This window comes from Nylanderia fulva, unplaced genomic scaffold (genome assembly GCF_048542155.1).
Source record: "Nylanderia fulva isolate GAGA-0341 unplaced genomic scaffold, ASM4854215v1 Scaffold16, whole genome shotgun sequence".
NCBI lineage: Eukaryota > Metazoa > Arthropoda > Insecta > Hymenoptera > Formicidae > Nylanderia > Nylanderia fulva.
The window spans coordinates 4696691-4724091 of record NW_028189835.1 but is presented as its reverse complement, the minus strand read 5'-3'; the positions used below and the strand labels follow the sequence as shown (position 1 = coordinate 4724091).

General features: G+C 36.9%; 1 protein-coding gene and 1 long non-coding RNA gene across 3 annotated transcripts in view; one reads left to right on the top strand and one right to left on the bottom strand.

Moving 5' to 3' along the window:
* Window positions 1–27401, bottom strand: part of LOC114940207 (netrin-1) — a 192249-nt gene that overhangs the window by 35945 nt on the left and 128903 nt on the right. Inside the window, exons 3-4 of the mRNA XM_029314740.2 lie at window positions 4142–4291; window positions 2976–3071 (exon numbers count right to left, since the gene is read on the bottom strand). Of these exons, the coding sequence (XP_029170573.1) occupies window positions 2976–3071; window positions 4142–4291 (246 nt within the window). The remainder of the gene's footprint in view (window positions 1–2975; window positions 3072–4141; window positions 4292–27401) is intronic.
* Window positions 1–27401, top strand: part of LOC114940208 (uncharacterized) — a 114068-nt gene that overhangs the window by 44476 nt on the left and 42191 nt on the right. Inside the window, exons 1-2 of one of the 2 annotated variants that reach the window (XR_014924299.1) lie at window positions 7461–7707; window positions 22200–22300. This is a non-coding gene — a long non-coding RNA (uncharacterized LOC114940208). Of the gene's footprint in view, window positions 1–7460; window positions 7708–22199; window positions 22301–27401 lie in introns of those variants that run through there. The other variant, XR_014924298.1, reaches the window with a different exon arrangement.

Below are 27401 nucleotides of genomic sequence, written 5' to 3'. Positions count from 1 at the left end.
GAAAATTAATTACATATATAATATTATAATTTATATGAAGAATTTCTTTAGTCAGCTTCATTGGATCTGCTATTTCAAATTATACATTTTTACCCGAAAGCTGTAATCAGTGATATAAGAAAGCAATTTGCATGCAAATTGAACCAGTTTTAAGGCGGAAAAAGAAGCCATTTTTCTACATAAGATCGCAAGATATTACAATGTCTTGAAGACAGTATCCCTATCAGGGACAATACTAAATTAGGAAATTAAGTTTTCTCGTTAAAGCTTCACGACAGTAACCACATATATTATGCATTGGCGGCATTCAGCACTTTTCCCCATCCTCCAAAATATTTATAGCATTTTATGTGCATCAATATTAATAAATTTTAATAATCAAGTTTATACTCTGTATAGACTTTATGCGATTTTTATATGAAATCTCACGAGCGAGTCTATCACGATGCATCGCTGTCTGAGAAAAAAAATTCACTCACGCGACTACGATGAAAATCGCCGTGAAAATCGCACGTCGTATATACGCGAGTGAAAATGCGGAGTAAACGGGCGAACCGCAAGCGAGGGTAGTTTTAATCAAGCCATTAGGGGTGGCTGAGAGGCTGCGACCGAGCGACTAGACGTACCGACCCTTCTTCTCCCGTTCGCTCTCTGTGTCTGTTCTGCCTGCTGCTAAATTAATATAGCACACGCATTCCGTTTTATTACACAGCGACGAAGCTCGTATTCAGATCGACTTCCTTCCAGCCTGACTTCCGTTAAATTTGCGGAAATATCATCTCTTGTTGTGCGTCTAAACTGTGCACGAATAGACAATATTTTGTTTGGCGCGAAATTGGAGACATTCTTTATATATACATTTCTTCATTTTTCAGAATTAAAAGCTTAGCTGCTGCATTGCAATTTCTCATTTTTACGTATTAATATACGTGATATATAAGTAATATTGTATATATATATATATATAATGATGTAAAGAGAATTTGAATCGTGAAAAAGTAAAGGATTAATTTATTTTATAAATAAATTTTATTCATTTTATAAATATATATATATATATATATATATATAATGATGTAAAGAGAATTTGAATCGTGAAAAAGTAAAGGGTTAATTTATTTTATAAATAACAAATAATAAATTAAAAATTGCTGAAAAATTATAAATTGTTCATCTGGTTGCTCCGCCGTTGCCCGATCCTTTCCAGTCTTCTCTCTTGTTTGTCTTTAGCTGCTCTTTCATGAATGACACTCACGAGAACATGTTAATTACTATCGCGCGCGCACACTAATTATCAGAATACGACGATCGCGAGGCACTTTATAAAGCATTCCCAGCATAAATCGCATACGACATGCGCTTTATTTTACATCTTGACGAGAAAACGCTTTACACGAAATTACGACCCGCTGAAAAATTACGTGGAATTGAATTCGTGCATGTTATATTTCTATTATCTATATATCATATTATCGATTATTCACATAAATAAATAATTATTAATTGTAAAGAAGGATTGCGTTTGATCTCTAGTACTTGTCGCAATCATACTTTTCTTTATCGCAATTATTTTCTTGTCAGTTGCTAGGGAGATCGAAGCACGATTTGTATGATTTATTAAGACGCGATATCTTAATTAAGCGCACATAAAATATATATTAATTTTAAAGATAACATTGCGCGAATTTGGCGACACGATTTTTCAACGCTGAATATTGTAATTCGTGTAACGTGATTTCTGTCATTATGTCAATGTAATGTAATGAGAGTACTTTACAAAATGCTGCATCATATTTTAAAAATTAGTATACACGTAATCGTAATTAAGTTTTCGCAAATGAGTGTCATGAAGCAGCAGCATAAAATAAAAGGAGGAGGAAGCCTGGGAAAGCATCGGCGAAGTAACCATGAAGTTAGTTACTTATAATTTTGTTGATTTATTATTCGTTATTTATCAAATGAATTACTCACTTAGCAATGAAATTTCTTTATCAATAAAAATGTTTTCTCAAGTAAATATTTTATAGTGTGTGATAAGATTGAGATTTTCTTCAATATTTCGATAATGTTATCTCCTATACAATAAAAAGGCCTTGCAATATTGTGAAATTACTTGAAAGATCATTACGCTTTCGTACTCATCTCACACTTATAAGCGTTAAGTGTATGCAGCTGTTTGACTCTCGTCTCGTGTTCATATTGAATCTCCGTACAAGACAAATGTAACTCAGAATCCAACGGGTACATTTAGTGCTGAATACGTGACATCAGAATACCGACCTATGCTAACATTGCTTGTCTCTCAAGATGTTGTTCCTCTCTCTCTTTTCCCTCATCAATTCATTCCATCTCCTTACATTCCATTTGCCAGCGATTTTTATGTCTCCCAGTGTGTCACCAGCGGAGACTTCGACGCGGCGTCGTAACATAACGTTCGGAATGTCAAGTAGTTCGAAGGATAGTTAACGCAAGCAGGCGGAATATTGTCGTGCATTAAAAGTGCATATACATATATGCTGAACGAATAAACAACGAGCAATTATGGAAATTAAAGTTTGGAAGATACGCGCGTAGACATTAGAGTTTTGGCACATTTTAGTACTGCTTTTCGACAAAAAATTCTCTATTCTACTCAGAAATCATATTTTGTAAGAAATAATAGAAAAAATTGGTTCGAAAAATTTTTTCCGTGAAAAAATATTTTTTTTACAAAATTCTACATTATGCAATCTCTCTCTAGTTAAATTTAATTAATAACTATTAAAATAAAAAATATTACGCAATCAGATTAAACACGCAAACGATGAACATCTAATCTAGCCTAATCTGGTCAAATGCGAATGTCAATAAACGAGCGGAAACGAAGTAAACAATGGACACGAATACGAACGTCTGAAGATTCGCGTTCGCTGTTCGCTTCGTTGTTCATTTGCTCAGTGTATACGCACCTTTAAGTTTACTTTGCACTTACTTACCAGTTCGTCCGTCGTATCCGCGCTCGTCGTCGTCGTCCTCGTGTTCACTGCTCTCTTCTCCGGCCGTGCCCTGCGTTTGCACGACCCTGGGTATCTCTGCAAGAATGCGAGATAAATGAAGGATATGCGAGAGTAAAAAAAGTTGAGTTAATTTCGCGCTCTTTCTTCCGCAGAGAAATTGTGCAAAAAAATCTACTTTTAAGGTTTTTGAACGGGTAAATTTAAAACAAGCCAAAAAATTGAAAATTGTCATAAGAATATATCATCTTTCTACCTATTTCTATATGCATTTTTCAAAAGAAAAGTGTATGTGTTCGTTATTCTATATTTATTATTTAATTCACGGCAATTGTCATTTTTTTTCGAACGTCGCATTAATCCTGCCTTTTATGTATAATAAAATTTGCAAAACCGGGGTATACAGAAGCGGGCAACGATGCAAGCTTTCGTGACACAAACTTTTATTCCTGATTGAAACTCGAATCGAAACTACAAAACCGCGACGGAGGATGGGTTAGAGACCGGTGCTTTCGCACACGTTTTCGCAAATTTCACCTAATTGGACAAGCACGAGGAGATCGTCGCGTGTCTCTCGCAATCGATCGATCGATCACTCTAAAGGGTATGGTGGAACGGTGTATTTTTTTAGTCGATTTCTTTTCGCCACCCTGGTAGCAGGCTGAAAAGATCAATCGCGAAATCAATTTTTTCCATTCTCTTTCTGATTAAACAATTTTTTGTGCTTTTTAGAATCGCGGTTTTTTTCATTTTATTTCGAATTCTTTCGTATCAATTTATCAATTTTAAACCCTCAAGTATTATTAAAAAAAAAATTGTAAAAGAATTCAGATACTATTTCGGAGAAATAGTAAGAAATCTGCTTTCGCACATCTAAAACGTTTTCTTTAAATAATTTCTGAAAATTCATCTAAATTTATCGCATATCCTCATCTCTTGCCGCGAGATACAGAATTCTTGTATTCTCTATTTCTAAGTATCATCTTTCTCGTTGTGTCGACGACTTCTTGGCAATTCGCATAAAACGAGCTTGTGGCCCGAGGAGGGCAACGCGAGCGCCGGAGGAAACGAAATCGAAATAAAAGATAAATGCGGCAATGAAACCCGGGTATCAAGCATGGTGAATGCGCGCGTAGGCGTGTACTTACTGATGCAAGGCGCAATATGCGATCTGCTCTGCTGGTAGCCCCTGGCGCATCTGTTGCAAGTAATACCGGTTACACCGTCTTTACAAGGACACTGGCCGCTGCTCTGGTTACAGGTCTTTCCAGAAGCTCCGATCGGGTGGCAGTCACATGCTACAACAAGATAAACAGGCTAGTTAGCGAAGGGTGAATTTATTCAAATACATTTTTGAGAACAAAATTCAGAGTGAATGTACTTCAAAAAACTATATATATTCTTCGATTTTATTTTTGTTTTAATTTTATTCTTTTGTACATGTACATTCATTTTCTTGTATAATATATATTTATTATTCACACTTCTTCGTAGCTTAACTTTTATTATATGATTAGAAAGAATTTATATAGTGATACGTTGTATAGGGTCGCTCAATAGAATGATTAATTATCGAAAATTTGATGGAGTCGGAACCGGGCAGAAAGAGTGCTTTAATCAAGTTGACTGTCAGATCCATTCGCGTCAATTCGTCCGCATTAGCGCCTAGTGTTCGAGTTTACAGTCGACTACATATCTCGTTATGTTATTCTTCGAGATACGCTTGTTCTATTAAGAAACGACGCAGATAAGTGACCCGGAAAATGATGGAGGTAGTCGAACAGGCGTGACGATTCGCTACCTGAAATTAAGATAAAGCGTGGATTGGATTTGCATGACGCTTATAAAATAGCCTTGGTTATTGACAGCGCGCACGAAAGATCTTAAGCGGGATAAAAGCAATTTATCATGGATAAGATCGAGAGAAGCATATGTTGAAAACACGTATAATTGGAGTAAATTAAAAAATAAGCGAGATTTTCGAGTGTAATTAATTATAGAAATTTAATAAAGTATAACATTTATATTTTTTTATATTTAATAAAATATTAAATAAATTTGAAATAAATTTTTCAACAATAAAAATGTTAAGAAACTATAATAAAGTTTGAATTAAATATTACAAAAAATTAAAAATAAAATATATTTTTCAAACTAAATTTCAATATAAATTATATAAATTAATTTTATAGAATTCTTTTAATTCGAGATTTTTTTATTTATAATGTTGTGCAATGTTAAAAAATTGCATAAAATAATGCGTTAAAATTTTCTGTAAGGGAAACGAAATTATCAAAGAGTCTGTTTTACATTGAAAATTAATTTGAATCGAAGGGGAACATTCTGCACACATAATGTGTTATATATCGTACACAATAAAGGGGGTCTTAGCGTCGAGATGAATGCATTCCAGCCTTATCCTAATTTTATGCAGCTTGCGTAAGGGACGCGTATGCGAGGTATTAAAGGGCCCCTGCCTTATAGGAAGGGCTCGTAGGTCATTCCGAAAGATTTATGAAATCAATCAGGCGCGCCTCGACGAATAAATCGCTATCGAGGCATGCCTTAGAGAAAGCTTAAATTTTCCCTTGAGAATTCGTTGATGAGAAAGATTGAAAATGAAGAGAAGAAAGTTAATAAATATCCGCGCCACTATATGTTTTTAGTTTACATCAGACATTTTTTGCAGTGATATGAATAAACAGCATATTTATCTCTTCGAATAATCATTTCTTGATAAATGAGAACTGTCAATTTTTTCTACCATTTATATTAAACGCTTATCGAAAATTGAAGAGACAACGCTGAACGTGTTTAGTTATTATACTTTAGGCATAGCAGATAATATCCAGAAAATTGCAGAACAAAGGGGAAGTAATAAATAAAATTGATTTACTATTACTCTCTTACTGACGGTAACAGGTGTTGCATGAATATTGCTGTAATGACAGCTTCTCAATCTCCGTATGTATTTTTTGTGCGTCAATCATCATAAAACGCAAATAAATCGTGAGGATGGAAAACAACATAGAATCACCGCGCAAGTTATCATAATTATGCAAACATTAACATTCTGTCTCTCGAGGCTCGCGCGTCGCCGGTCACAATTTACTACCAATGATCGCAACAAAATTGCGCTCATCGTAAAATAATAACTCGACTGATTTACGATAGCCGCGTGTAATCAGTTGTATACCATGTGTATCCCTATCATAAATTGCGTCGCGTTGATAATGCAAGGCAATGAAAAACTTATGTCGCACATAAAGGGCTGAAATTAGAAGCGCGCAAAAATAAATTTCGCCGTTTAACGATGTGTCATATAACGATTAAAAAGAAAATATTTTGCCGAGGTTAACAAATATGTCAGAACGTCTATAGAGAAAAATATTTTAAAGTTCTCCCTCCTCTATAATAATGCATTATATATCTAAAAACATACATTTCTTAAATTTAAAAAGTCTGATTAATTTGTCAAATAGAATTGTAATTCCCGATACGCGATTGAGAGGTTTTAAATAATTATCTTACGCCGAGATTCGCCGATCAACGGGTATCAGTTAAACGAGATTGTAGTCTTATTATATTCTTCGGAGCTGATGAGTAGCCATGAAACAAAGTCGATTCTTACTTTATCCTTTCGCAACCGTCCCGTCGAGAGCTAATTGTATCGTGAGCGAGGCGACGTCTCGCTTATAAATATCCGTTCCCGGCATAAATTATCATCTGCTCTGCAGGGCGGTCCCCGAATATTAACGGGGAACACGATTCACATAATTCTTAATCGTCGACACTGTCGTCGGCTCGCATGTTGACGCGACTCGTCGGGGTCGTTCGTTATCGAACGAGTCAGTTGCTAAAGCATATGTTCCACGGGGCGCACAATGAAAATACAATTGTCCCACAAAAATTTTATTGTTACGATCGCGATATCTTTACGTGATTAATGTCGGGATAAATCGAACGTATCGATAACATATATTTTTGACTGATATCAATGAGCTCGTTTATTATTATTTCGATCAGATATCAAAGTGAATTTAAGAAAAAGAGATTTTACATTTATTTATTTAATAAATAATTATCTAATTAATTTATCGCATAAATCAATTGAATTCTATGCGTGTCGCGCGTCGTAAAAATTTCTTGCAATTTGGTCGCGGCTGATTTCCTCGTTATCATCCACCAGCATCATTTAGCACCATTTAAGTCAGATTGCGCGACGAATGGTTTAAATCAAGCGCGAACGTGCGCGCGAGCCAGTTCGATCGACGGTGCAGATTGCAATTCCACGGACGTGTGTCGCGCGAGAGAGGTCACGACGCACGTCTTATTGGTCACGCGGCATTTAGAAACGTCATAAACAGTGATTAGAGGCAGCCTCACGGGCGGCGCGTGGTTCAAGGATTTCTTGCGCCGACAACCGCCGGCGGCTGATATGAATTGCCGCTGTCTCTGACCGTCGTCGAGGAAACGACGTTCGACTTTCGACACCTAAATCGCCGTAACGGTTGTTTCGTACCGACGCGACCTGTCTCCGTGGACAAGGAGTCGTTTGTTCCCTCGTTACCGGCCCTTTCGTTATTTTAGCCATAAATTCGTTATGCAACTTTTCTTCTTGCTCGAGAGAAAGAGAGAACGTTGGATGCCGAAGATGAAAGTGGTGATCGCGTGTCACAACGTCGCGTGGAATTATTCCAGCTAGGATTCACAGGTATCGTTGAAATCAATCGGATTACTATTATTATGCGGTGCGCTAAAAAACTAGTTCGTCCAGGATAATTAGCCCTTTCCGTTTTTATCGCTATTTCAAAGTATGAGAGAAAGGTGGCTTAATATAGAACTTTGCAACTCCTAGCAATATTTAGCATAAAATACAAATTTTTGAGATAAAAAACTTAGTTGAGAATAACATTTTTGTGATATAGTTGAAAGTTACGTAACTACACATATAAAGTTATTACGACCATTTTTCAGTAAGTTAATATAAGGAATAACATATTCAACGTTCGCGATTTCTGTATTACAGAGAAAAATTTGAAGAACCTTTATCATTCTCAAAAATAAATATCCAATGACGGCAAAGATTACTTGAAAATTAAACGATTAAATATTTGTTTAAACGAAGCCATTTTTCTAGTAAATTTTTTCACTAATGCATTATCTTATGACGCAACGAAATGCTGCAACATACTGTTGCATATGTATGTATATTCAAGAAGTATCTCCCGCACGCAAACTGGAAATTGCTAATGTTTTTATTTGGATTTAATATATATGTAAATAGCAACGCAAAAGAAATGTATAAAGAAAAATATAATATTGTTTAATATTCTACGCAGAAAGAGAATATGCGAATATTATATTTGTCTTATTATTTTAAATGAAGATATTCAAGAAAATATTTGACAAAGCGGCCTTCCCGTAATTTTTGCGAAACAACTATTCAATAAAATCTATTTTTCACAATAGAACAACTCATCAAGTTATACTAATAAAAATTACAACATAAGAAGAATTAAAAGAAAACATATTTGTTCTTTTTTACATTTTACGTAACACATGTAAACCTTGCATTAAATACATCAACGGTATAACGATTACGATTCCTCTCGGCGACCCTTGACTGGCACGCAAATGTTGTCTTGTATCTCAGTCGCCATCTCTCTTGGCATACTTCTTCAGACTAAAACGTTAAGAAGCCAGTTTGTTTGTCTCCTATCTTTTGCTCATTGATGAGATCTAAACTGGAAAAGACGCGCTCGATCCCATGGTAAAATCCATTAAGCGAAGAGAGAGAGAGAGAGAGAAAGGAATGATGTTCGCACGTACAATACGTCCTCCCTATCTTTAAATAGCGTCGCTATTCTAGTAGTGCTACGTTACTAGATTACCAGGCAAATCGAAAACAGGAATTGTCGGATTATCGCACTCTGACGGTACAGAAGCCGAGAGCTGGGTTGCGTCATTTTAAACTTAACGCGAAACTTAATCCAGGATTAAGAAGCAGTCTATTCAAGGTAGTTTATCAACTTGAACCGTTTTCTCGTTAATTATTACGCCGCTGTAAGACTCTTACTTGTCTACTGTCAACACGTTTCGCTGCAAGTGACAATTTATAATTGTCAAATATAGGAAATTGTTGTATATAACATAAATCATTATTTGATTAGAGATTCTCTCTTGAAAAAATAACTTCAATGTCTTCGACACATTTTTTCTGAAGCCGAGAAATAGTGTAACTGAAAGTTTACACGTGTAAAATAAACGAGCATACCGACGTGTCACTTATTATTGTCAGCTAATATAAACATGATTCCGAGAGAAAGAGAGACACCCACGTGCGGTGGAAGAAAATAGGCGCGCGTAGCTCGTAAATCAGGGCCATTTTACATTTTACTCACATCGGCAACGCGCTGGACCGATTTTGGAAACTATTAACTTTAACGGCTCGGTCGCGGTCTCGTGCGGCCGTTCCGCAACGGAGAAATCGCGGCACGCAATCTCTAATGGTTCTATTTGTTATAACGAACCGTACGATAATGGCGCATACTGTAATAGCAGTGATACGGTCGACGCTTACCGTTGTACCTATTATGCGTCAACATTGGTCTCACGTTACTTCCTGCCGCCTATTAATATCTTTTTATGTATGAATTTAAGATCAGATGTTTAGTATGCGTGTTGCATTCTGAGAGTTTGCTTTTTTATGACCGGATGATGAACCGCGCCTGTTAGAACGTTGTATAGTTTTTGTAATAAGTTCGAATAAAAAAGCTTGTTATAGGAAAAAAATAATAAGCACAAAAATAATAGATAGATACAGCATGGAAGAGTTATTAACAAATACTTTTTTCAAAATACGTAGGAATATCTTTAATGTATGCATACGTGGGACTTATTTGTGTCTCTTCGATCAGTGAAACCTCACGAAAAGAATTAATGATAGTGGTTTTGTGGAGGCTTTTCTAAAAAAAAAATAACAGTGACATTTTCATTGATGCAATTTAAGAGAATAGTCAAATTGCGTAAATTTCATTTTTTAAAGAATTTTATAGAAAATCTGGTAAAATATTTTGAAATTTACAAATCTTAATATTTATTTAATACAGTTACTTTAAATGACTTCATAAATTCCATAGAGAATTTTCATTTGACGTTAATCTACATATAAACAGTTTTAATTTTGTCGCAACAACTTTACATATTCGCACATTTTGCGCCGCGAAAAGCCACCCGTATTTTCCTTCATTTCTGTTTTTTCACTATGTAATTTTCTCGCCGTTCTCCGAGCGACGAGATAGAGCTGGTCGGATCAGGCATGCAGCCACTCGCTAAAATGATGCTTCTCAGAGAGACGCGAGCACGCTCGCCAGCTCTTCAAGTCATTCCGCTCCTCGGTTCGTCGTTCCCTCTTCTCGCGATTAGCATACCGACGTTCCGGGAAATACTATGTTGAAGGGTTATCGCGATTCAGGCCGCAAATTTAATAGTGATGTTATTTTAATCGATAAAATTTTCGTTGACACATCAATGCTCGTATGTGAAATTACGTTTGATCTATCTTCGCGATAAGTAAGATCTGACATGAACAAATTAGCATATATCATTGGCAGCTAATAGATTTATTACATTCATACAAGATATATCTTACATCTTTGTACGCCTATCAAGATATTACAATCATTCTACAGTAGAATGTCATTTAAGATAAAAAATTATGAATATAGAAAATGTAGATAACAAACAATATAAATTAATTTTTTTTAAATTAATCAGTTGTGCTTATAAATTAAAGATTTTTTTACAAGTTTTTCGGAAATTTATTCGAAAGTATCCAATAATTATTAATATTTTTATTACATGCAATATTAAAATAGGTACAATTATAATTATAATGTTAAACCGGTTTAATAATAATATTTCGTGTTTAATAATATATCGTGTTTAATAATATTTGTTTAGAAGAGATAATCAAAACTCGCATCAATAAATCCAACGATCTCATGCTAACAATAAAAAAAAATAAAAATATGACGTTATAATCGTATAACACTTGAAGAAATCATCAATTGTCATAATACCACTTTTTCGCATCATCTGTCGTAACGTCTTGCGCTTCCGGCTCGGTGCAAGATTCTCTCTCATAGACGCTATTGATGTCGTGGAAGCATGAACTGGTCTCTTCGACAGCGTCTTTAAGATTAATCCGTTTCGCGGAAGTGCAAATGGTTCGCTCGTGCTCCCACTATCGAGGCTATGGATTTAATTCTGTGGTACCTTCGTCTTCCATGCCGGGATTTTCTCGTTCAAGGCCTAGCGCATGCTTAAGCGTCTTCTCTTTGATTTTTCTCGGTAATACGATAATGCTAATAATCTTGGCTTTACTGCATTTAATGACAACAAGAAAAGGTTAGGCTAAAAAATTTCGAATAATTAAAATTCCTCAGATATAAGTGAGATGGAAAAAATATGTGAAGAGAAAGATATAACGGAATTTAATAAAACATCTGAAAAATAGGGAATAAAAAATTATAAATACATATTTATTTATTTTTTATAAATTATTTTCGTTGATGGTTATATATTTAGAGGATTTTATTTCAGAAATTTCTTAAAAATATACTTTATCTCTGTTATATTTACTTGAATATTTTCCTGAGAAGACAAATAAATAAAATATTTGATATAAATAATTTTTTCGCAAACTGAGAGTGATGTTGGAAATATACATACATTTTCAATTATTAATTTAAGATGATAAATTGTTAAATATGTTAATTAAAAAATTTATAATCACTTATATCATAAAATAAAATTTTTTTTAGTAAAAAAGTAGGGAAATATGTTTTCGTCCTTTGATCTCCAAAATATTTATAAGTTTTAATTTTTATACTTTTCTCATGAATTGAAGTGAAAGTTGATAAAGATTTTCTGTGTAAGATTATTCTTCCCGTCATCCTACCACGATGTTCTCAGATGGTACGTTTACTAACGCAGATTTATGCAGCTTCCTTCGAGATATCCGTCTGGGCGATTTAGTCGATAAGTTGCGAGAAGCTCGGCTTTACATTACGAGCTTAAATCGCGTAAGAGCGGCGCGATCGCTCGCCACGCCGGTTAGCGATAATCTCCTTTAGATTAAATCCGTCGATGGAAGCGTGAATGGTCGTCTCGCGTTCCTCTTTTGGAGAGGATTCTTCTTATCGCGGTAGACACTCTGCTTTCACATCTCGAAGACCTTGAATGGTTGTCTCGCATCTCTCTTCGTGATACTGTGTTATCGTCACGTCAATCGATCGGTGCGTGAATGATTGTACATACATGGATGTACATTCCTGGATAGTCTCTCGCGTCTTCAAATCCCAGCTGCAAGTGTTTTTGACTCACGACGTTCAGACTGAGTAATGAGCCAAGGCCAATGACGTTGGAAAACTGACTCTCGCATCGATATTTCCATTTGCCTTTCGTTCCTCTCATTTGTCGCATAGAGGATAAATATTTTTTGCGCATTAGCTATACATCTCGTGAAGCGCGTTCGATAACGATGTGTGTCGCGAATAGATATTTATGAAATTCCTTATTTTATACGCGCGTTCAAAGTAGATTTTTCGCGACGTCGAAGCTATAAAAGAAATAATCGATATTCCTGTCTCCGGATTAAAATCCATTCCATATAAACGATCGCGGACGCCGCTGCCAAAGCTCGTTTTACATAATGAAATTCCAAACCTGCTTTCGACAGCTCTTCGTTCTTCAGGATCGACTGTATCTGTAAGCGCGATACCGAAGTCGTTTTTTTTTTTTTTCGTTTTAATAGCATTCATTTCTTGGACAAGTTAAAATCGTGTAGAAAGAAATAAATGAATGCCATAGAAAATAATATAAAAATGTCAAATTAAAAGAATATGAAAACAGAAGAATTTGTTATCTCGAGATAAATTTGTACATTTGTAATTTAAAATGTTCACAATTAAGTTCCTATAATAGTATAAACAAAAAACGTAACCAATTACGACATAATTCGTGTATTTTATAAGATAACAATTTATTCTTTATTTTTCCCTTTTTTAAATATTATAAAAGTAAGAGAGACTAAAAGAAACTTCTTGTCAAGTATAAAAAACAATCTGCATAATGCATGCATGTCATCGAGAAAATTACATTATCAATATCCCAATTATTTTATCCATCAACATCAGTTTTGCATAATAAAATTCAAGAATAGTTTTTGACAATTTTTTTCGTTTCTTCAGTATTCGGCTCGTTGTGGTTGACAGATCCGGCGTTCGCGAGAGCCGCAAAGGGCGAAAAGAACTGTCGAAAGAAACGTGACACGCTCGTATTTTTCATGCGAGAGGGACGCTGAAAAGCGGGTAATTACGATTGCGATTCGGAGCCGAGAGCATATCCCGGTATAAAAGGCTGCAAGAGAAACTCCTCATTACGCTGTGCGTTCGGCGTGTTCAGGACCGTTTTAAAAAATCCTTACAATTAGAGACACTATATACCTAGTGTATGTATATTTTACTTATATATCATTTTCATTCTACAACAAACGATTCAAAATAGAACTTTCATAAATTCGCATAAAACATCTACGTGATTTAGAAAAAAAGTTTATATTTCTCCCGTTAGAAAATATAACTTTGGTGCACTTTTGCAAAAAGCGCCGTCGAAAAGTACAAATGTACAAGAAGGAGAAATTAACTGGGGTTTTCAAAAACGAAAAGAACGCGGTTGTGCGACCCCACATCCAGATTATCACGATGTAAAGAGTTGAGGCTAAGGAAACCGGGAGAGAAAGAGGGAGAGAGAGAGAGAAAAAGGCGAAGCTGGCACGTCTCGAAAAGGCATTCATAAATTCGACTTACCAAGCCAGTCTTCCAAAAGAAAGAACATACACGTATTTATATTCCTATACCTACATGAAATTGTTAAGGCGCCTTAAGCCGATTATCGAAAAGGGCCAAACTGACCTTGCGAGGCTTCCTCTCCACCTCTTTACTCGTCCTGTTGCACCCCATTCACTCTCGACCAGTGTAGAATAAATAAAGTAATGCTTCGTTAAACGCAATATATAAGAGCAATCATCGCGTCGCAATCGCGATAGTTTTTCATTCTCGAACCAGAGTTTTTTATTTTTTTTTCTCGATCTCTGCATCAACCAGAGATTTTATAAAGAGCGAGTTATTATTTAATGTTTATAAATAATTTTTAAAAAATCAATTTCATTAATATCAGCACATTTAGTAAAAATACTAATGCAATATAAATTGAAGCTTTATGTATTAAATCAAAATCTAACTACATGATAACTGCGCAATTTTAATATAACTTGTAAGAATTTATTTTCGAAGTCGAAATTCTCTAAAGATATTCACATATATATACAGTATTTTTCGAGTTTTGATTATAAATTACGTTATTTAGTATTTATTCACCGAGATAATCGGCTTATCTATTATTACTGACTATATGAATACTATGAACGAAAACACACATAAATCAACAGATTTAATCAAGCGATCACTATCGAGCAGTATAAAAAAATGTCAACTCGAGAAACAAAGAGTTATCGAGAAAATAATCTCCAATATAAATAACTGTTGGATTTAATTCGATAGACGTAATCCGATTAACGCGAGACTTCTTCCTCATTCCGGAAAGCTCTACCGCGATGCGACATCATGTGCCTTTCGACTTCGAGAAGTTCGTATCTCGTAGTCAGTTAAAGCAGATTCGGAGATGGGTGGCCAGATAAGGATCTTTATGGACAGCGGACGTCCTCTTACAGGTGGCATAAATCCCGCGCGACTAATTAGAATTTTATAATGGAACGAAAATGGGTATCAGATTACACGGTCGGCGCGCTGTCTGGGGTTCGTAATTACAAAATGCCGACGCATGCGCCGAATTTACATTTTTGTACTCTGCCTGAGATGGGATCACGATGAGACTAAGACGAGATAACATACTAACATATCTGAGAAATAAGAATGAAAAAAAAGAAACAATTAAAAAATGTCAACTGACATAAATAAAATTCTAAAATTATATTTTAATTATAACAGCGAGGGCTTTAAAATAAAATAATTTGACAGAAATACATGTATAATATAGTTAATACCTCTTTAATCCGGCATTTATATACTTTTTACTTTTAATATAAAAATATTGTTTCATCATTTAATGAAATTACGCGCAAATGGGAGAAATCAAAAACGTAAAAATTATTCTATCATCCCATCGAGGAGGACACGACATTTCGCGCGAGATACTTCGGGTGACAAACATCTCTGTACACCGCAGAATTACGCCCATGTAAATTGAGAGCGGTGCGGAAATTAAAGTAAACACAAATAGTGAAGATTCAAGAGCGCTCGAATTCGTGCCAACAGTTTCGTTTCTTCCTCACGATAAGCCGAGTTCCGCTTCCACGCAATTATTCCGTCGACATCCGTTTAACCGTTGTAATTTATTATGCGTTTCCGGTAGGCTGGCCAAGTCGAAATATAGAGCATTATAAAATTACATGATGTAATCTACGCGAATCTTAATGCTATTGTTGGAAGCTATGAACAAGGTGTGAACATCTTTTCGAAAAAAAAGGATATTAGAGATAGAGAGCCATATACATTTTTGTATTTGTTATTTTTATGTAAAAACGCGCGTATTTTATTGAAAGCATGTCAGACTTATTTTATTGGGTTTATGGTTTAAAATATTATTAAACGTGGAATATATTAAACGTGGAAAAAATATTCCTATATTATTATTAAACTTACAAAAGAAACTAAAGCAAGATATGGATAATATAAAATTAAATATAAAATATGTAAATTATTAATCGCCAATATACCGCAATAATCGCTAATAGACTGAAGTAGATTTTCAATTTTATTTAAAAAAAAATGTTCACGTAGCTTTAGTTGAAAAATAGGTTTTATAAAACCGCGTTGGGAGACACAGCTGTTTCTGTGGATTCCGATATAATGGATTTCAATGTGTCATTTTTACTGTATTAAATTTATAAAAATGGAGAAGTGCCATCACTCGACCTATCGATAATCTATAAGCCTCCTGACACGCTTTCATCTGCGTTTAACGTTCGTTTTACGAAAAATTGAACAGAGGAGATGAAGGATTGAATTGACGCGCTGACACGACGCGTATTAAAAGTCGGGCAGTAAATAATACACACTATATATATGTAATTCTACGAATAAAATACAAAATTGAATTGAAAAACTTCATTATAAGTCCGTGAGTGAATTTTAAATAAAATAAAACTTTTCTCGCTACGCGCCGCGAGTTCATCGACGTTTCGCGACGATCAGCAATTTACTCTGTCGAATTATTCCGCCTGGCTTTTTGTGCTATTTGCATAAGCAAATTCCCGTTTCCTTCGTTTGCGTAGACGTTCGCGGATGATAAGCGGGTCTTTATCAAAACCCGACGATCATCCAGCGTTTGTTCGTGATCCCGTGGAGGCTGCGATTCGGAGGCCAAATTTGCATGTCGAAATTCGCCCACTTGTTTCTTGTCGCAGCGGGTAGCTCATGGGCCGTTTGATGGTCACTTTCAGCCCACATCCTTCCATGGTTTTGCAGGTACCAGCCACTCTTCCCGTTTCGACAAACTGCCGTGCATCACGGGCATCCGGCCCCAGATATACGGTGTCCCGCTGATACGTGCCGAAAATAATGAAAAGGAGGAAGAGATCGCTTCAATCTTCGCGAACAAAATGTTTTTTAATAGCATAAGCGTTCAATTAAATCGAGAAACGATTAATACGCTATTAAAATGATAATGAAGAACGTAATACTATGACGCAAGTTAAAAATCATAGAGAAAGGTTTGAATCGAGTCATTTAAATTCGACATAAATTTATTCTAAAGTAGCAATCTTTCTTGATTTTTTAAAATTTATATTACAGTTTTTATGGCGGATCTTTCTTAAAAAAATATTTTTAAGAAGATCTCTTCCATAAAAAAGAAAAATAAAAAACATAAAATCCTATACTGATTAAGAGTGTAACTCATTCTAAACTTACAAGATTATTTATTGAGAAACGAATAAATGCATTGAATAAGCAATGAACATTAAACCGTAAATCGCGAGCGATCAATTAAATTGAAAACGACGAGATCGGTACGCGGGGCATATGGATGCCGGGCAATTTATTAATCGGATTATCAGGCTGATTTCCCTCGAGTAAACCTCCCCCAGCTCGGCTGGCGGGGTTGCACGACGATAAAGTCAATCGAAGCCCGAACGGTTCCCCTATCTCGTGTCCCGTTTCATCCATACGTTTATGTCCAAGTTTCTTGGCGTTTCTTTCCCTTGCCATCTTTTTTATCTCAAATAAAGGGAAGAGAGAAGGGAGAAAATCGAAAGATCCTTGGCGAGTCTTTGATCGCGAGAGAGCCGGATAGATTGACGGGATCGAGAGAACGTGCGCGGGTCAAAGCACTAGAAGTGAATCGAGACTTTTTTTTCCACTCACACCTCCGGAGATCAAAGCTGGCCGCATCACGGTGGCTCTTGATGCGCGGCGCCGCCACAAAGCGTTTATTCCCACCTTTCGGTGTGTGTCTGTGGACGTGACTCGTTTCGGATTTATCGCCGAGAGGATAAGGAAAGGCCGAGGAACGAACGAGTACTAGAGATGAAATTAGGAGCGGAAGGTCGTTCGCGCGAATGGAACGCGTGGGGGAGAACAGAGAGAGATCTTATCATCGTCATGATATAAATTTCCGCGGATTCTCTCTCTTTGCCGTCTCTACAAGTCTCGCGATAACGCCCGTGGCTCTTCTTTTTTGCCCGGTAGAGTTCAACTATCGCTCGCGCTATTTTCCCGCCAATTTTAGGCGGGATTCTAATCTCATTGTCAGTGGAGAAATTAGAAGATATGTATACATATATGTATTTTCGATACATCTCTCGAATGAAAGTTTTATTGAAATGTACATGTATGTGAATATTTTGAATTTTAAACCCTACGTGTTTTTATTTTTTAAAAATCCGTATTATTTAAATATATTTGACATACAGAAACATTACTAGAATTTTTAAAAATATTCCTTTTTACTAAATAAAAAAAGCTTTGAAATATATTTATGAACAAAAACCATGTGCGTTACATCTCATCAGATATTCAATACATATTCTTTTATAATTTTATGACAAATAATTTTTATTACATTAAGAAGATCGAAAATAATATAAAAATAATATAAATCTATTTTATACGTCAGAAGAAATGTCAATTCGATAATGAACAAAGTTAGATCGATATCCCGAGACATCAATCTTTCACGGAAGAAAAGTCTGATTTAAATCGGCACGCGCAGTCCTCTTAGCGTCACTTCATTAAGACCTCATCCTCGAAAGTCGATTTAGTCGGATAGACGGCGAATTAATTCTATTATAAAATTCCGAGCGTCTGATGCTCGCGCGCGTGGAAAAGAAAGGAAAAGGAAAAAGAAATTGCCAATATGTGAAATTTGCCGCCGTAACGTAAAGTCAATTCGATTTCCGACTCGCCTTTGCGACTCGGGAAAAGGCATTTGCTCTCGATTCGCTTAAACCTTGCGGGGACACGATCGGCGGTGAAGGGATATCTTATTTCGCTCATCGTCTCTCGGGAATCGCACTTCAGACCGGTGGATGGAATTATCCACCGTTCTCGCGGATAAACTTTTTTCCAATCGATGTAGCCGCGCACTGCCATATCCTGGAGGATTCACGGCTCATTTGGCAGTCGAGTTTCGCGAAAATTTCCCGTGACGGCCGTCCGTAGATCGGTTATTGAATAAAGCAATCACCATACGACCCTATGGAATCGCCCGTTATTCGCTGGTCGCCTTCATAAATGAATGATCGAGCGATATCGGCTCGCACGATAGGGAGAGACGATGGAAAAATAATCTACCGCCCTTTGACACTTGGAATGCGAGCGGGCACGCTCGTGAATGAGTTTGTTGGGATTGAATGAGGCTATTAAGGATATATGTAGGATGTTCTAGACCTACGGAAAATAATATTGGGAATAGATTTCTGCGAAGAGATTTTTTTAAACCTATTTATAATTACTGATATCAAATAAATGTATAAGTGAGATGAGTTGAATAAAATATCTAATTTGTAATGGACTGTATTTATAGTCACGTTACACTCTAAATGTATTAATCAATAATTTCTCGCAATTTTTATTTTGATAATCGCTCAATAATTATGTATCAGTACCATTTAATGTTTTACATCATTAATGATATTTTATTGGTCATAATCGATATACCAACGACATTGTACGTGAAATTATCAAGACCAACTACTTTGTTTTAAATAGATTTGATGCTTTTGAGTGCTCGACAACTTTCAAACAGTAAAATAAAATTTGTCATCTTTTAGACCGGTAGTATATAAAATTAGATAAACATGCAAATACACAATTTTACTTTCTCCGAAATTTTATCTCTACATTTTACTCGCCATAGAAATTCTTTCAGAGTATTCACAGCTGAAAAAGAATATGAAGTATATTCATCATATTTCGCGATAATCAGACCTTTCCCTATCCATCCGGCCATCCCTATCGCGCCGCGAGAAGGTCCCACTCGAGACACGCGAGTGGAGCGACTGATGTATTCGCGTCACGGCGAAAAGCTCCGTCGACGTTGTGCCCCGCTTTTTTTTTCCTTTCCACCCCCGTAATCAGGCAGCTCGCGAAAGAAATTCGCATTCATAACTCAAACCGGTCCTCATCCCGCTCTTGTCCCGCCGATCCTTCCTTCCGCAGACGACACGTGCGCGTCAGCAAATTGTTATCCCTTCGTGTACACAAGGTTGATTGAACCGCCGACATGAGGAAGAGGCTCTTTCTCTCGCGATCCCTTGGTGTACGTGCCGCGGCATCGCGTAGGTCGAACCGAAACTTGGCGCGAACGCGTCCGGAATCTGTGACAGTGTGTATCTTGGTCGTGAGAAAGATTGATGAATTCGGCGATGATTAGTTCCTTTCGACGGCCCTGCGCTTGGTATATAGTATATGTAATAATAAAATATATATTTTCCGGTCGAGGTTATTAATCCTCACTGGAGAGAGGCCTGCGCTAGACGTAATAACAAAAAGAAGCAAAGTTTATTCAGTCGGTTATCAATCTTTGACCGAAGAAAGTCACTTGAGTCAAAACTAGTTCACACTACGGAGAGAGAATACTATGAAAATATTATCTATTTTTTAGATACTGTGTAGGGTGTTTCAGAACTGATGGAAAAGTTTTTAATGTCATATTCCTATCATTTGGAGACGATTTTTCCTTGGTGAAAATGTTGAGGGAGGTCATCATGTTCCCAATTTTTGCTATTAGAACTTATACATTAAAATTCTGTTAAAGCAAACTCTACCTAAAATTAACTGAAGAATGTAGTTCTGTTAATATTTTATTTCCACAAAGCTTAGTTACTAAAAAAAACCTTTATTTTCAACAACTTATAATTCGAAAATTATTGATGTCTCGACATTTTCGCTGAGGAAAAATCGTCTCCGAATGATACCAGGAATCTGCCATTACAAACTGATCCGCCAGTTCTGTACAGCATGAACAAGCTGCTCTTATCATATAATGGCTCGTACCGTTTTAAACGCATTCTCATTTAGAAGGATTTTATCTTGTGCGATATAATACGCTAGAGAACGCACGCGCGCGAGTGTATGATCGGGCCATCGGGCGGGAATTCACGGCGATGAAGCGGTTCTTCCGTAACAATATATACCAGAATTTTCCCGACAAAACGGACCACCGGCGACGAGGGTGTAGAATAGAAGCCGGACACGCGGAGAGCCTCGTAAAACGACGACGGTGCTGTAAACTCTGGATGTGGTGCGCGTAATGTGGTGTCGGGTCGTGAAGTCTGGCGAGATAAAGCGCTCGTAAAAGATGGACGGCGGGAGTGTTCCCTGGTCTAGTTTAAATGCCACGTATGCATGTACACATACACCTGTACATACGGGATCATAATACACCGCGTCCTTAGAGACTGGTCTATCTCAAAGCCGTGAACGCTCGTAACGTTAATGAGATTCGTTCGCGGCGGCGGCTCGCAACCCCGTCGATTTATCCAGTTTCATCGAAATCGTTTATTTTAAGCCGAGAAGTGTCTTTAAAGTTCCGCGAGACTTATGACCGCGATGAATCTGAAAATTCTTGAACCACGAGACTATCCGATGAAAGAATAGCGAAGAATAGACGCGAAAAATTTATCATAATGTCTGTTTTGAGATTCAACTGTGAAGGGATTCGAGAGAGAAAACCATTGCAATTTATCATAGGCGATATCATATGGGTTTTTCGTGAAAAATGAAATGTGAGTTTGATAATAAATATTACTATAATAGTATTTTTTGTGAACGATAAATTTTTAACAGTCGACTTTCCAGATTTTAGAGTCGCAATAATACAGTTCAGAGCCAGGTAAATTGAGTGCAGTGAATTGAGAAATGCTCCGTAAGACAAAAAAAAACATTGCGATATCATGATCACCGTTGACTATGCGAAAGAGAAGGTGTTTCGCAAAAGTTTCGCGTCTGCTATCTTCGATAAGACAAAGTCAACTCACAAATCCTCGCGAAACGTCTGGCGGGGATAAACTGCTTGGGTAGTATTTCGAACTTTCTGCTCTCGAACGAAACCTATCTAAAACTCGTGATATAAAACGCGTGAATTCGCCGCGAATTTTCCATTGTTTTTGCGCGTGTCTTGTAAACGTGTAAGTGTACTTTGAAACTAAACTTCGATCTTTCTTTCTCAGCTTTGTGAGAAAAATTTGAAATAGAACGAATTCTTATGGGACGCACAAGAAGAACAATATATATTTCATAATTGGCCGATATTTTTACTTTTCGATATAAAAGAAATGTATCTTGAAGTATTAAATTTTTCATAAGCTATATTAAAGATTTTATTCCTCTCATAATAGTTCTATGTTCACATACAGAAAAAAAGTTTGAAACCTGTGTAAAATAAATGGTATAGAACAAATGATTATATACAGCTGTTAAACGCAACGACAGATTGCTATCAAACTTTAATTAGTTTTGTAAAAATTAATTTTTTTAGAAATTAATAATATAATTTTTTTCAGGCCTCCTTTTCTCATTTCTATCGATCTCACTGACATATTTTTTCTTCTAATTTCAGATCCACCCGCTGAGGTTCTTTTACACGGGGATGTAAATACTCGAGCAGAGTCGTCCCTCGTGAGAGTCTTCGAGCGGTCAGCTGCGTGTGTGCTACATAATGTAAGTCCTTTTATTTGCTCTACCTTATACAAAACTTTCGGTTTACCGGAGACATCATCGTCGCCCACGTATGACAGGCTGATGGACGCCTGGACGGCGGTCAGTTGGAGAGGTCCTCGAATATTTCCGTAGTAGCTCGTTTCCCCGTTAAACACTCCTTTTAAAAAGCCATGTCAGAATTATGGTGGCGCCGTGTTTCCCCAGTATTTTCCTTCTCCGCGAAGATTCGGAATTCTTGAATATTTCATACCACGATAAGATCGTTATTCGAATGAACTGCTTGGAAATATCGTGCATCTCTCCAAGAAAAATGTTCCATCTCTTTCCAAATCAATTTAATTATACCTTCCCGACTTGAGAAATTTGTCTCCTATTTCCGATTATAATTTTCAATCTATTTTAATATTTTGAAAGAGATCATTTTCTTTTCAAACTATTATATTTAATTACTAGTTTTGTGTATAGTCTTTCTTTTCAATTTTGAAATGAAAAAATTATTCGTTTACTAATATACATATATATTAAACCTATGAAAATTCTGTAAAACCACGAACGTGAGAAAACTGAGATTGGAAATAGGAGCAAAATTTCCATTCGAATTAATTCACCTATTCCTCAAGGAGAGAATTGTGTTCAATCGTATCAAATGTATGCATATATATGCAAAGAGGTTGAACCGTTGAACTTTAGCATACAAACTCTCGCGGAACATCTCATTATCAGCCCCCATATCAAAGAGTTCGAGCGCGGATAATTCCGCGTTGTTGTCCGCATTTCTCTCTTGCTAGTAGAACGTTGGTCGGCGGCGAAATTCCTCTTCTCTCTCGACTTTTCGAGTGTCGTCGAGAGCGGAGATGACCCCCGCGAGATACACGCCGGGGCTTCGAAAGGGATGGAGTAAGGGAACAGGTTCTCCGGTTCAGCTCGTCGGAGCACGGTGCGTGAAACGCGCGAATGGGATGCCCACCTGTGGCCGCGATGTGCAGGGAACGTCGTCGACGACGACGAGCCCGGGTCGGACTTATGTAAACAGGCTTGCGTGAGGAGAACCCGCTGGCTGCAGCGTGGTTGCGCGATACGCCGATTACATTTTCGCATACACGCGTACGTAGGTATATACAGGGTGTCCGGTAACCAACGATCACAAACGGATTCTTTGGTCAATTTGGGAACGATTTTTCCTCAGCGAAAATGTCGAAAAAGGTCATCATTTTTTACAACTTTCCAATATTTGTCATTATGTATCTTTATAACTAAGCCTCAAATTAAAATTTTATTATAGTAAACTTTACCTGAAATTAATTGAAGAATGTAATTATGTTAGACTTTTAACTCCAAAACGTTTAGTTTTCAAAAAAAACCCATTTTTTTCAATCGCTTATAACTCGAAAATCGTCTCCAAATTGGCCAGAGAATCCGCCCTTAATCATTGGTCCGTTAGTTACCGGACACCCTGTATACGTGAACGAGAGTGTATTCCTCGTATTCCCGCGTATATTGTGTACACGGCTCCTCGTTATGCCTAAATGTAGGACCGGTTGTACGACTCTTCATTCTACATGTGATGTTACGGAGTAATATTAATATTACTCCGAAACATCAGGATATTCGCAATTTGCACAACGCAATAATATTTCGGATTAACTGTGTATTCCCACGTAGAATTCCCACGTCCTGTTTGAATTTGAACGGATACGTTCGATATGTTGACTCGGCGTGTGCGAGCAATTATTTCTTATTCCTAAGACTTCGTTATAATCACAATTCGCGTATCACGTTAAAATGACGTAAGCTTATTTGATCTACAACGTAGAGGTAGACGGATGTCAAATATAAATTAACTAGTCCTTTGAGAAGAGAGAGTTTACATTATATAATTGAAATGAATTTTTAAAATCGCACATACAGATTAAGACAGCAAAGTCCTTCGAATGTTATTTAATTTACAATTTTTTAATTCATTTTAATATTAATGCCGGGAAGATATATTTTACGAAAAGTAATTACTATACATAGCTATTAGAAATCCTACAAATGTCGCGTCCTACAAATCCTGTGAATATTTCGCGCGATTACTTTTTCGCGGAATGTGCAAGTATTATTATTCCCCGATATTTAATTCAACCGTATCCCGTACAAAGCCCTCACCAGTGACTCGTGCTATAACAAGATCTCGCTCTCATCCGCTGTATCGGCAAACTGCATTAACGAACTTTGTCTCGGCAAGCGAGTCGCGGGATTTGAAGAGACTCGCGCATCCAAATTAACGATAAATTTCCCTCGGTGTATATGCACACATCTCATTATGCGAACACGTGCGTGCTATTTGGATCCGCGAATGTACACCCCGGGTCCGCTTTAACCCGCCCGTTTCCGACCGACTTGATACCGTAAGCGTAAGCAGCGGAGCGCGAGAGCGCGTGTTTGTGCAAAGTTGCCCCGGGGCGAACTCTGTTCGTGATAATTCTCGACGGATACATATCCCCCCAACCGGGAGGATCCTCCCAACGACCAGCTCTCTCGCACAAGAGACATATTTCGAGGCAACGAGAGCTCTTGTTCCCGCGGGTATGGAGAACGCGACCTCTTTTCTTCTCGCGTACCGTCGCGGTGATAAAATAAAAATCGATGACAAAGATACGAGAATTTATTTTACACATCCCGCGCTCGTAAAAAAAAAATCCTCGATAAAAAATGCCCACGATCACGCGGGGAAATATTCAATTAATACGATGAGTTGAGAATGATGGGCGATCGACGGTCGTAATTCTCGCGTTCAAGAGTTATTCCCGACGTTAATGCAAAATAAAAGTCGTTACGCTCGCAATTTATCGTCAAATCCGTATCTTAATCGCGCACGTGTTCTTCATAATCGATAGAATCAAATCGCGCGAATTTTATTTCTCCACCACGCGCTCGCTTCGCGCGAATGTGAAAGGATTTCTGAAGAATATATCGCGTTCGATTCGCGTCACGTCGCGAGATTCTCATGACGATTCGTTCGGAAAATTAATCGGCAACGATTCCCGCGCGATTAGCCTAATCGCGTAATTATATGCACATATACGAATAAATTTCTGACAAGCTACTCCACGATGCGCACAAAGGTTGGACGATGATGAGGAGGAGATCACGAAATGACGCAAGCTCGGGGAGACGGTTTCGCCTAAGGCTGCCGTTTATGCTTGACATTTATCGGGAACGACATTTCTCTATATACGATATGGTCTTTCACGCCGCGCGTCGCTCAGCGTTCCTCGTTACTCAAATACCGTGTCGTGCGATCACAAATTGGCGATCTCGAGATAACGCGGTCGTTAACCGAGCATTGCGCGCAAATGCTCACGCGAGCGTGAGCCAACGCGGAGGACCGCAGGTGTATAAAAACAGCTATATACGGCGGAAAATCCGCTCGCATCCCCTTTTCGGCTTTTTTTCATCCCCTTCTTCTCTCTCTCTCGCCCCTCGAGTTATCCTTCGTCCGACGCTATCATCATTAACTCTCCCCTTATCGCCGTAGCGCAATTTCGCGAGCGATCGGTTAAACGTTTTTGCAACATCTCCGCGCGGAATTAAAGTTCGGTTGTTACGGTAACATAAATCGTACTTTTGTACATCGTCGATATCCAATTCCCTCGATATTCGATATCCATTAAAATTATGTTTTTTTTTTTTTTAATTTTATTGATCATTGGAGTACAACAAATTATAAGTATTATATCGATATAGGTATAGCCAATGTTTTTAGGGGAATGAAAATGTTGGTATTTTAATTTTTATCTTTCAACTTCGCCTCCTCGAAGAATATGATTTGTTACAGGGTATATAAGAAGTTACAGTCTCGTGAACTTTTATGTAAATGATGCCGTCTCTTTCGATTTTATTCAATTATATTCAGTAAAATGTCTGTGGCGTATAGATAATCCCACGTCATTCATTATACAAATACGACATTTTCATTTAATTTTATTAATAAAACACGCGTGGATATAAGCGCATGTTGCTTATAATGAACATACAGCATTGAAATGCTTGATTTTAAATTAGCATAAGATTAGCATAGTAATTATACAAAACTACATGGAGAAAATGAGCGCAGTATTTCATATTCTTGTTTCGACGATATAGAAACAGCTGATTATACTCGGCTTCGCGACTGAACGATTGTCCCTTTGTGTCGCGATTCTCGAAACTAGTTTCGCGGCGAAAAAAGGGCAATGTTTAAACAGGGAGGCTGCTGATGACGCGATTAGTATAATAATGTATTCGTTTGACGCGCGAGAAAATGAGTCATTGTGGACGAGCGTGAAATTAAGGCCAGCACGCGTCGGGACAATCGAACAATTGCAAGCTCGACGTCGGAGTCTGTACGGCTCCTCTGGTCAATGGCCCCAAAGGTTCTCTCTCGTGTGTGCAACGACCCTTTCACTCCTATGTAGATCCTTCCCAGATCATCGCATACTTCACGCGACCCTCTCGTGACTCGCGATCGATCGCGTTTTCTAGCAGACTTTCCAATTGTCGATGCAATGCGTTATGTTAGTTACGCAGCAGAATCGTACAAAAAAATTACCAAATTTAGTAACCATTCTGTTTTTTAATAATAATTATCAAACTAAAATGTTTATACTAATTTAAAAATCAGGATAAGTATTCTGATTTATGATACAATAAAATATTAAATAAAAATTTGAAATTTGGAAAGAAAATTATTCCATTTATTCTCATTTTATATTAATTAAGATGCTCGCGTTCCATTCTTTCAAATATAAAATTGAATGTTTCGGCAACTATATAATTTTGTACAATAAAAAAACATTTTTTTTTAATAATAATTATCAAACTAAAATGTGTATACTAATTTAAAAATCAGGATAAGTATTCTGATTTATAACACAATTAAATATTAAATAAAAATTTGAAATTTGGAAAGAAAATTATTCCATTTATTCTCATTTTATATTAATTAAGATGCTTGCGTTCCATTCTTTCAAATATAAAATTGAATGTTTCGGCAACTATATAATTTTGTACAATAAAAAAACATTTTTTTTAATAATAATTATCAAACTAAAATGTTTATACTAATTTAAAAATCGGG